The 12,614-nt window shown below is 37.4% G+C and overlaps 1 protein-coding gene across 7 annotated transcripts in view; it reads right to left on the bottom strand.

The window, feature by feature from the left end:
- LOC128695724 (peroxisomal membrane protein 11C-like) overlaps positions 1-12,614 on the bottom strand; it is a 342,218-nt gene that overhangs the window by 182,093 nt on the left and 147,511 nt on the right. For 6 of the 7 annotated variants that reach the window (XM_070093444.1, XM_070093442.1, XM_070093445.1 and 3 more), the window contains one exon: positions 11,847-12,155. The exons of the other annotated variant lie outside the window; for it this stretch is intronic. In XM_070093444.1, the coding sequence (XP_069949545.1) occupies positions 12,093-12,155 (63 nt within the window). In that variant the 3' untranslated portion in view covers positions 11,847-12,092. Of the gene's footprint in view, positions 1-11,846; positions 12,156-12,614 lie in introns of those variants that run through there. 7 annotated transcript variants of the gene reach the window in all.

Here is a 12,614-nt window from a genome sequence, read left to right as displayed (position 1 = left end):
AAAATGTATCGAATACCGGATTTATCGTATACCGATGCCATCGAATGCCGGGGGACCACTGTACTTACACTTAGATCACACTATACATACATGTACAAGCGTACATATACACACCCCTCTGGGTTTTCTTCTATTTTCTTTCTAGTTCTTGTTTATTTCCTCTTATCTCCGTGGGGAAGTGGAACAGAATTCTTCCTCCGTAAGCTATGCGTGTTGTAAAAGGCGACTAAAATGCTGGAAGCAAGGGGCTAGTAACCCCTTCTGTATAAATTACTAAATTTGAAAAGAGAAACTTTTGTTTTTCTTTTTGGGCCACCCTGCCTCGGTGGGATACGGCCGGTTTGTTATATCTTTTGTCTTATACAAATTTGCTTCACTTATAATTAATAATCTACTGTACAACTATGAAATAATCCTTAGTGTTAAGTAATTTGAAAGCCAATAATGTTAAGTTGGCCCATAATGCCTAGGCATAATAGAGGCTCTCTTTGCATTGCAACCCACTATTGTAAATACAAAATCTCAATGTACTGTTTGCAAAGACATAAAATAAATAAATAAATAAATCTAGTAATAGGATATGTCCTGGTTTACTGGTATATTCACTGCCCAGGCTCTCAGTTGTGTTATTACATTATTATATTAATGGGAAACTACTAAACCTGTAAGGGTCATACAGCACCTGGAAAATGGAAAGCAAACAGGTTTAATGCTAGTAGGTAACAACTGCCATGATGATGACAAGTTATTCCAAACCAAGGTAGGTTTAACTTAATTTGTTGGGTTAAGCTTATGTAAATGGTTGAATTATCTTAGAGAATTCCTCACAAATCACGGAACCTAGTTAGGTTTGGTTTTTCACAATTAAGGTCAGCTATATAAGTCAGTGACAACTGACGAGGCCTAGGGCTTGTCCTGTCATTGTCATCACTCTTCTTACCAGTAAGTCTAAAATTTAGTGTGAATCATGTGAAACCCTAAAGATTCCTGCACAAATACACACAGCAAAATATTGCAATGGAGAATGGCAACCATCTGAGCTGTTTGTCAGTCTTACTGAGTGAATAGGCTGTTGGTTCTCCAAATAACAGAATTGGCAGATATCTTAAGCTGGGGGCAAAGATGTTTGTAGTGTCTTCCCTTGTTAGGCTCTGAGGTTGTTGGAGAGAGATAAAGTTAAATCTTTGCGAATTATCTTAAGATTTCTCAGGTCTGCAGCTAGGCTGGGAGTTGTGCTTTTCTGAAAATAAACTGTATTATACAGAATTGTCTTATATGGTAAACCTACCACCCCTGGTTAGTCCATTCTATCCACCATCTTGCCGGTCTCCAGTACGTCTCAAATTAACTTTAAGACATTTCTTTGTTAGGCTCAACTGCCCTTACTGGCTGCTTACCACTAAGATACGTACTTGGATATAAATTTTTGTGCTATAGCAAGTGCAGTGTTCAGCAACCATAAATTCTTTCCTGTCATCATTTAGCCATGGGATCACTTTCTACACATTGCATCTTGTATTAATGGTATTCAATACAGACAAATTGATGGGTCTCTTAACTGCTGAAATGTTTTACCTGCATGCAGATGCAGAGGTGACTGTAGTGGAAAGGTAATATTAAGTTGTTCAATCAGTTAGCCATGCAGGGTTGATAGTTGTTCAGCCTCTTTGACTTGATTGAAGGTGTTAGTCTCTTAGCTTCACTGAAGGTGTTCAGTCCTTTAAACCTTTCACTGTTGAGACCTCTGTTCACAAACTTGCTCTCAGTGTCGAAAAATAAAAAAAAAATTATTTTTTCTTATAAAATGATAGAGAATCTTTTCCTGATCGTAATGACACCAAAAGTACTAAATTTGATGGATAACTTACGGAATTATGCTCTCGCGAAGTTAGTGGTCTCGGAGATATTTATACATCGGCGATTTTGCCTACTTTGAGCTCCATTTTCAGCTAATTCCATTGTTCCAGTCGACCAAACTCGTAGCTATTTCGCTAGAAATCTATTTGTTCTATCGACTGAGTACAAGAAACCGCTCATTTACTGATTCAACTACCCGATAAAGTGATCAGAAATTGATAATTTGGCCATTTTCATACACAATTCAAGTAATACTAATTTTAAAATAGGAACCAGAATAAACAATACAGGCATTCCTAGCACTAAAATAACATTTTCTCTGTTCATTAGTCAAGTCTCCAGGCCCCTCTTATATTACGCTTGCTTTCCATTTTGAATTTTTTTTTCACAAAAAATAGATTTACTGTTATGCAGACTACTGCATTATTGTAAAAATTGTATGAATAATATCAGCACATTTGTGAAAGAATATCAGCCTCACCATTTGATGTGTATTGGACGCGTGGCATGATTTGTTTACTCTTGAACATCGACAAAAATCAAACATTTCTCTATTTCTGTAATACATCTTCCATTCTATCAAATGAGACCAAGAAAAAGAGAATATGACCATAAATACCATGCAAAACTGCACCGCAAAATCAGTTTTAAACCAAGATCATGGTCGGAGTTTTTTTTCTCATTATACACTGCGTGCTGCAGGATTTTTTTATACTGCACACACTGACCGCTCAGACCCATTCTCTCATGTGTAGGTCTACCATCTTTCTCCCGCTAGAATTTTGGCATAGTACTACGGCACCACCACTGGCTTGTAAGCTGTAGTACTATGGCACCAACAGTGAAAGTGTTGACCTGGTGAAATCTTACATAATAGAGCTCAAGAAGTGGCACAGCAGTTCAAGACAGCATCACAGATGGGCAGTGACAACAAAAAGTGATCAAATGTCATTATTCTCCTGACAGCTGTGTTGATAAAAGTTTATGTGTACTCCAGTGTGTTGATATATTCTCGTCAGAACTCCACTCTGCACATATTGTCAAGCCCTGGTGTCTCAATGCCACTATTTCAAAAACTGCTACTGAGGCTGTATTATCCACAATGCTCTGAGACTTACCCTGAAGGTGGAGATTTCTTTCTTTGGCATCAGAAGGAAGATTGGGGCATAAACAAATGGGCAGAGGCCTTAGATGGTAGCAAATTTGAGGGCAGGAAAATCAGGCATGTGGCTTACATACATAATCTAGGCAGACATGGCATACGTCATACGCAGTTGAAGGGTTAAGAGTCCAAACTTAATTAATTAGGTGCTAAACCTGAAAGGATGTGTGATAGAAAAGAATGTATGAAGCATAGGGGTAAGAGGAGGTTGAGGAGAGTGCAAGAGCAAAATTTAAATAAAAGTTGGTAATTTGGCACCCCAGCAACTAAGGCAACCCTCTCTCTCTTCATTGATTACAATCCCAGGCCTCTAATTTACAATTTAGAATTCCATTTTTAATCCACCTTCACACACAAAACATCAATTTATTTCCCTATTTCTCAATAAATTATAACTAAGAATGTTTGGTCGTGGTTTAGGTTACCCCAATTATGAAAATCCAATGAGTAAAAAGTGGGAAAGAAGAAGAAATTGGGTGATACAGTAATAATTATTGAATTATATACATCAGTATTAATAAATGAATGGGCAGACTAAAAATCATGATACAGTGGAGTAAAAAGATATGGTAAAAATGTGATACAGGTTAAAGACATATTAAACAAATAAAAAAATTTAGGGCAGGATAAAAAAAAAATTAGAAGTGTTTAGAGCATATTTAAAATATTTGAAGAACAAATACCACAATCAATGGCAAGTACACTACATTTTACATATGTAAATACCGTCAGTCTACAGGCATAAAATCTTGGTAGTTTTGTTAAGTTCCTGGCCCTTGCATGTTTGGTTCACCAGTGAACCATTAAATAAGATCCTAAAAACAGATTACATGAAAATCAATAAAGATTTTGTTAGGACCATCAATGGAGATAATAAGAGATCTCAAATGTAAACTTAATAAAAATTATTATTATTGTATTCGTGGGGCTGAGGTGCTCTTCAACTTATGATGGGGTTATGTTCTGATGAACCCACATTAAGTTGAAAATTTTGTAAGTTGAATACAAATATATGATAAAAAAAATAAGTAAATAAACAAATAATTACTGTAACTAACTAAATAGAAGTATTGAAAAGTAAATAAATGGATACATGTTTATTCTGTCAATAAATGTACAGTACAGCTAGCCCTCCACTTTCGTGAGCTTCGAACATTAGCGAATGCCCAGCCGCCCATTCATATTTACCAAACAAATGCAGGAAAACAGTAGGGGAAAACACTTCCTGCCGTGTCCCAACTACCCTCCCTCTTACCCCCTCAACTGGCAGCCCGCCACTCAGTCATTGTCTAGTTACTGTTCGTGTCCTACCATACACACGTGTTTGTGTGGTGGTGCAAGTATGGCCCCAAGTGAGCAGCAACCGCTATTGATTGTTTTATAATTGTTCGTGGTTCAATAGATTAAGGAAGCAGTATTGTTAGGCTAAGTAAATGGTATTATTATATTTCCCTACAATATATCTGCACATCAAAACATTCACAAATGCTACACAACAGTATTATTATATTTCCCTACGCCATATTTGCGTACCAGACATTTGTGAATTTTCAAGATTCGCGAGGTTCTTGATCTCCTAACACTTGCGAGTGTGAAGGGCCTCCTGTATTATACAGTATTGCTATCGCACCATCATAAAGGGAGGAGCATCTGTACTATAAGTAGGAGTTAATCGCATTTAATCAAAGAAAGAAGGTAGCTTTATTTCTTGAGATACAGTCCTTCATCCGCATCAAGAAACCACCCTTGAAAAGAAAAAAAAAAAAAGGAAACAACCACTTAAAAACTGCACTTTTTGTAACGACCTAAATATTGAAGATGACACTATGTGATAAATGGTTTAGAAAACTGACAAGCTGAAGAATGAGACACTTGTGTAACATTTGGAAACCTTGAAGAAAGTATAGAATATGCTGGCTTTCAAGATTGATGGACTGAACACATTAATTCTAGGATGAGGGACTGATTTGCTCAAACTCCTCCTCTTTTTCTACCATTCTTCTTTGTACTGGACTGATGAAGCCACTGTGTGGCAAAAAGTTTCCTCAATAAAGGTTCCCAATTGTTGCACAAATGTCTCATTCATTAAACTATAAAAAATAGTTTTTCCTCTAGGTACAAATAGGCACTGACAACTGTCACACACATTACCACATATTCTCACATTAACACACTACCTGTATCATGAGAGGCAGACTTAAAAAAAAAAAATTCCCTGATCCCAAATTTTGCTAGTGACAGTCTGGTTTGTACAAGATTTGATTTAAAAAGAGGAGCAATTGTAATACATTCTAGTACAGGATTTTACACAGTGTAAAATAATTATCTGTGTAGGAATCCAACTTACTAATCTTGTACATGAATGGTATACAACTTACAAAGTAACACACATCTTCACTCAAAATTTCACAATCATCAGATCACAATACAAACATGACACAACCATCAATTAAACTACCCACTTCTTCATATACAACAACTGTTACAATAAGATCACAGTAAACAGGTGATATGACAATGTGCAAAACAGCCACTGCGAAAAAATTGTGAAATTCAAAGTGCTTCATGATTTCTCACATTAATAGGTCCTTGGTAATTCGAGATATCATGACAGTACAGTGGAACCTCAGCTTACGAGTGCCCCACCATACGAGTTTTTCAGGATACGAGCAGTCACTCGGTCGATTTTTCAGGATGCAAGCGAGCTTTCCCCTCAAGGGAGGTTCCTTGATGATGGTGAGGGGCACTTGATCTAGGGAATTGTATCTGTGCTCCAGTTCCCTAAATTATGCCTGAATACCTTCCATCCCCTTCCCCCCACTCCTATGGGTTTAGCACTTCCCCATTATAATAATAATAATAATAATATACAGGTCCGCCATCACAAATCCGGCAATCAGTTATTCGGTTCCTTCAGTTATTCGGCACTAATTTTGGCTAGCATAATTTCAAATTTCCAGGGTCGCCACACCAACCTGCTGGTATTTGGTGGCGCTACTTGCTGCATAAGTCATTCCAATTTCTTTTTCTCCATTTATTGTTTTAACCTGCTTACTTTTAGCCCTAGCCATGGTTCCAATAAATAAAAGAAATGCTTCTCATTATGTAAAGCACCTACACAGTACATTATCCATTAAAGATAAGGTGGCTTTAAAGCCACTGTCGGTTGCCATGAGCTCAGTCTCATGAAGCAGGAGAATCTTTCTTTCTTTCAACACACCGGCCGTATCCCACCGAGGCGGGGTGGCCCAAAAGGAAAAACGAAAGTTTCTCCTTTTACATTTAGTAATATATACAGGAGAAGAGGTTACTAGCCCCTTGCTCCCGGCATTTTAGTTGCCTCTTACAACACGCATGGCTTACGGAGGAAGAATTCTGTTCCACTTCCCCATGGAGATAAGAGGAAATAAACAAGAATAAGAACTAGAAAGAAAATAGAAGAAAACCCAGAGGGGTGTGTATATATGTGCTTGTACATGTATGTGTAGTGTGACCTAAGTGTAAGTAGAAGTAGCAAGACGTACCTGAAATCTTGCATGTTCATGAGACAGAAAAAAGGACACCAGCAATCCTACCATCATGTAAAACAATTACAGGCTTTCGTTTTACACTCACTTGGCAGGACGGTAGTACCTCCCTGGGCGGTTGCTGTCTACCAACCTACTACCTATAAGCAGGAGAATATGCTTTATTATTCTGCTAATATCAACACTACAGCTTATTTGCCTATCACAATTGATCTAATATGACAAAAGAAACAATATAAATAACATAAAACATGTTAAATACTCCAGAATGAATAATATTTGGCATAACACCGAGCAGTTCGACAGAGTTATGAAGAGGATATGGTAAACAAATACCATTCTCCTATCCTTGTCTTGGGGGCTTATGTATTAGAGAAAACGGAGTATAGCACAGGGCTAACTGTGATATACTCATATTGCACCATAAACATGAAACAAAAAAGCTATTTTCTCTGTATAGATTATCACACATAGCAGCATATGTGTAGAGAACCTAGGATAACCCAAAAAAGTCAACGTGGCTTATTTTTAGTACCTGGCTTGGGTTAGCCATATACGATTTTTGGTAAATATTCGATTCCCAGCCAGGGTAGAAACATTAGGCGTGTTTCTTTACACCTGTTGTCTATGTTTACCCATCAGTAAATGGGTACCTGGGTGTTAGTCGACTAGTGTGGGTGTTATCCTGGGACACTGACCTAATTTTATTGAAATACTCAGCATAACAAGTGCCTTTCTATACAGTAGTATGTCACTGATGTCAGCTAGGCCTGCATACATTGTACATGTACGTGTAGTAAATAAAGATATTATTATTATTATTATATTATTATTTTCTCAGTTGTTTGTTGGGTTATCTTATTCAAACTTGGGCAATGTATGATGGAAAGATACTTCTTCACGTACACTAAAAATGAAAGAAATCAGACCATAAATAGCGGAGTTCACTTCTAGCCATTAGCGGACGTTTAGCGGTATATTTTTGTATGGTTGTTATGGTTATATTCTCATTTTTTCGGTCTCATTTGATAGAATGAAAGATATATTACAGAAATAGATATGATTTTGACTGCTTTCATGACAAAAAGTACCTTGAAATTGCGCTCACAGTAGCGAAAATGTTCTATTCTTTAGCGAAGCTCAAGAGTAAACAATACCTGTCCGCCTGCCAGTCCAGATTCCAATGCGTAGTCAAAAATGGGTTGACATTATTTATACAATTATTACAATAATGCACTAGTCTGCATAACAGTAAATCTTCTATTTTTTGTGAATAAAAATTCCAAATGGTAAGCAAGAGTAATATAAGAGGGGCCTGTAGCCGTGACTAATTAACAGAGAAAATGTTATTTTAGTCCCAGGAATGTCTGCACTGTTTATTCTGGATCCTATTTTGAAATTGGCATCTCTTGAAATTTGTATGAAATCGGCCAAATTGCCAATTTCTGACCACTTTATTGGGTAGTTGAAATAAGTGAATGGGCGGTTTCTTGTACTCAGTTGATAGACTAGAAGTAAATAAGTTTATTCAGGTATACACAAATACAGTTACATAGATTATCATACATAGCAGTGTATGTATAGAGAACCTAGGATAACCCAGAAAAGTCAGACAAAGTGACTTATTTCCAGTACCTGGCTTGGGCTTGCCATATATGATTTTTGGTAAATATTTTTTTTTTCTCAGTTGTTTGTTGGGCTATCTCATTGAAACTTGGGCAATGTATGATGGAAAGATGCTTTTTAACGTACAACAAAAATAAAAAAGACGGACAATAAATAAGGGAGTTCACTTCTCAGCCATTGGCTGCCTCTTTGCAGTATATTTTCGTATGGTTTTTATGGTTGTATTCTCATTTTTTTGGACTCATTTGATAGAATGGAAGATATATTACAGAAGTGGACATGATTTTTATTGTTTTCATGACGAAAAGTACCTTGAAATTGAGCTCAAAGTAGCGGAAATGTTCGGTTTTTGCCGATGTTCAATGAACTGTGTAAGTCAAGTTGGTTAATTTTATTAAGTGTATTCTAACATAACCACTCTGTAATTCGGCAAACTCAGTAATCCGGCACACTACAGGTCCCAATGATGCCGGATTTGTGATGGAGGGGTGTTAATGTTGCAATTTAAAAACTGTAGTGTAAAGCACCCTTCTGGCAAGACAGTGATAGAGTGAATGATGGTGAAAGTTTTTTTTTTTCGGGCCACCCTGCCTTGGTGGGAATCAGCCAGTGTGATAATAAAAAAATAATAATAATAATATGTATAATAAAATAATACGTATAATAATACTATAATAATAATACGTACTATAATAACAAGTGAGCTTTGAAAAGCCATCACTAGATGGCAGTGAATACCACAACAATGCGGGAGTGGGAATGACCCCTCAACTTCTCACATAATTACATTCTATTCTAGAGTACATATCAGGTTTCTATGTTATTTATATTGTCTATTATGTCATATTAGATCAATTATGATAGTTAAATAAGCCGTACAGTTGATATTAGCATCATACTGAAGTAGTGTTTTGTCCTGTCTCCAAAAAATAAACTCTCCTCTGCCACTGCCACCACTATGTACATAATGACATATTTTATTCATTCTAGAGTATATATCAGGTTTCTATGTTATTTATATTATTTATTATGTTATATTAGATGAATTGTGGTAGATAAACAAGCTGTAGAGTTGATATTAGCGTTATATTGAAGCGTATTTTTTCCTGCCTCCAGAGTAGGAATTCCACTGGAACGGATTAATAGCATTTCAATTAATTTAAATGAGGAAAATTAACTCCGCATACGAGCAGATCGGGATATGAGCTAGGTCATGGAACGGATTAAACCTGCAAGCCGAGGTTCCACTATAGTACTTAGAATTTCATTTTTTTCACAGTTGTTGTTTTGCATACAGCAACTCGTTTGTAAATTGGAAAACTAGGAAGATAGCCACAGATATATCAGATCACTTTCTAGTTGTAGCTACACTGAGAGTAAAAGGTAGATGGGATACAAGGAGAAAAGAAGCATCAGGGAAGAGAGAGGTGAAGGTTTATAAACTAAAAGAGGAGGCAGTTAGGGTAAGATATAAACAGCTATTGGAGGATAGATGGGCTAATGAGAGCATAGGCAATGGGGTCGAAGAGGTATGGGGTAGGTTTAAAAATGTAGTGTTAGTGTGTTCAGCAGAAGTTTGTGGTTACAGGAAAGTGGGTGCAGGAGGGAAGAGGAGCGATTGGTGGAATGATGATGTAAAGAGAGTAGTAAGGGAGAAAAAGTTAGCATATGAGAAGTTTTTACAAAGTAGAAGTGATGCAAGGAGGGAAGAGTATATGGAGAAAAAGAGAGAGGTTAAGAGAGTGGTGAAGCAATGTAAAAAGAGAGCAAATGAGAGAGTGGGTGAGATGTTATCAACAAATTTTGTTGAAAATAAGAAAAAGTTTTGGAGTGAGATTAACAAGTTAAGAAAGCCTAGAGAACAAATGGATTTGTCAGTTAAAAATAGGAGAGGAGAGTTATTAAATGGAGAGTTAGAGGTATTGGGAAGATGGAAGGAATATTTTGAGGAATTGTTAAATGTTGATGAAGATAGGGAAGCTGTGATTTCGTGTATAGGGCAAGGAGGAATAACATCTTGTAGGAGTGAGGAAGAGCCAGTTGTGAGTGTGGGGGAAGTTCGTGAGGCAGTAGGTAAAATGAAAGGGGGTAAGGCAGCCGGGATTGATGGGATAAAGATAGAAATGTTAAAAGCAGGTGGGGATATAGTTTTGGAGTGGTTGGTGCAATTGTTTAATAAATGTATGGAAGAGGGTAAGGTACCTAGGGATTGGCAGAGAGCATGCATAGTTCCTTTGTATAAAGGCAAAGGGGATAAAAGAGAGTGCAAAAATTATAGGGGGATAAGTCTGTTGAGTGTACCTGGTAAAGTGTATGGTAGAGTTATAATTGAAAGAATTAAGAGTAAGACGGAGAATAGGATAGCAGATGAACAAGGAGGCTTTAGGAAAGGTAGGGGGTGTGTGGACCAGGTGTTTACAGTGAAACATATAAGTGAACAGTATTTAGATAAGGCTAAAGAGGTCTTTGTGGCATTTATGGATTTGGAAAAGGCGTATGACAGGGTGGATAGGGGGGCAATGTGGCAGATGTTGCAAGTGTATGGTGTAGGAGGTAGGTTACTGAAAGCAGTGAAGAGTTTTTACGAGGATAGTGAGGCTCAAGTTAGAGTATGTAGGAAAGAGGGAAATTTTTTCCCAGTAAAAGTAGGCCTTAGACAAGGATGTGTGATGTCACCGTGGTTGTTTAATATATTTATAGATGGGGTTGTAAGAGAAGTAAATGCGAGGGTCTTGGCAAGAGGCGTGGAGTTAAAAGATAAAGAATCACACACAAAGTGGGAGTTGTCACAGCTGCTCTTTGCTGATGACACTGTGCTCTTGGGAGATTCTGAAGAGAAGTTGCAGAGATTGGTGGATGAATTTGGTAGGGTGTGCAAAAGAAGAAAATTAAAGGTGAATACAGGAAAGAGTAAGGTTATGAGGATAACAAAAAGATTAGGTGATGAAAGATTGAATATCAGATTGGAGGGAGAGAGTATGGAGGAGGTGAACGTATTCAGATATTTGGGAGTGGACGTGTCAGCGGATGGGTCTATGAAAGATGAGGTGAATCATAGAATTGATGAGGGAAAAAGAGTGAGTGGTGCACTTAGGAGTCTGTGGAGACAAAGAACTTTGTCCTTGGAGGCAAAGAGGGGAATGTATGAGAGTATAGTTTTACCAACGCTCTTATATGGGTGTGAAGCGTGGGTGATGAATGTTGCAGCGAGGAGAAGGCTGGAGGCAGTGGAGATGTCATGTCTGAGGGCAATGTGTGGTGTGAATATAATGCAGAGAATTCGTAGTTTGGAAGTTAGGAGGAGGTGCGGGATTACCAAAACTGTTGTCCAGAGGGCTGAGGAAGGGTTGTTGAGGTGGTTCGGACATGTAGAGAGAATGGAGCGAAACAGAATGACTTCAAGAGTGTATCAGTCTGTAGTGGAAGGAAGGCGGGGTAGGGGTCGGCCTAGGAAGGGTTGGAGGGAGGGGGTAAAGGAGGTTTTGTGTGCGAGGGGCTTGGACTTCCAGCAGGCATGCTTGAGCGTGTTTGATAGGAGTGAATGGAGACAAATGGTTTTTAATACTTGACGTGCTGTTGGAGTGTGAGCAAAGTAACATTTATGAAGGGATTCAGGGAAACCGGCAGGCCGGACTTGAGTCCTGGAGATGGGAAGTACAGTGCCTGCACTCTGAAGGAGGGGTGTTAATGTTGCAGTTTAAAAACTGTAGTGTAAAGCACCCTTCTGGCAAGACAGTGATGGAGTGAATGATGGTGAAAGTTTTTCTTTTTCGGGCCACCCTGCCTTGGTGGGAATCGGCCGGTGTGATAATAATAAAAAAATATAGCCTGTTTTTAATTTGGAGATTTGAGCTCCAAAATCTTTCTATTATTTGTATTCTCCTCAAATCTAAACCTTAGCACCTCCCATAACACTGCAGTCACTGGCCAGAAAGAAACTTGCTAAATCCAATAAGTGAAGACACAAGTCCCAGGAATCCAACCTGTAGAGAAAAAATTCATGAACAAACAATGTAAAATAAAAGTTATGAAAATGTCCCAAAAAAAAAAAAAAAAAAATATCCCAAAGGTTATGATGAACACAAATTCCTTTTGCAAAAATATACAATAATAATAATAATAATAATTCTGAAGGGATTCAGGGAAACTTGTTAGTAATAGCAATAATAATATTTTAATTACAAAAAAGCATGTTTGATATAATTTTCATGAAATACTCATAGTACACAAAGCATTTTAGACAGATTTAAATTAGGGTTAAAACTATTTAACCCTTTCAGGGTCCAAGGCTAAAATCGGAAGGGGTGCCCCAGTGTCCAAGAAATTTTGAAAAAAAAAAAAAAAAAAAAAAAAAAAAAAATTTCTTACAGAATTAAAGAGTATATTTTGTGAAGATAATAAAACAAAAACAAAAATTCTGATCAGTACTTACCGAGATACAG

This window comes from Cherax quadricarinatus, chromosome 42 (genome assembly GCF_038502225.1).
Source record: "Cherax quadricarinatus isolate ZL_2023a chromosome 42, ASM3850222v1, whole genome shotgun sequence".
In the NCBI taxonomy this organism is placed as follows: Eukaryota; Metazoa; Arthropoda; class Malacostraca; order Decapoda; family Parastacidae; genus Cherax; species Cherax quadricarinatus.
Note: the sequence above shows the minus strand (reverse complement) of the source record. Positions and strands in the feature narration are given on the sequence as shown.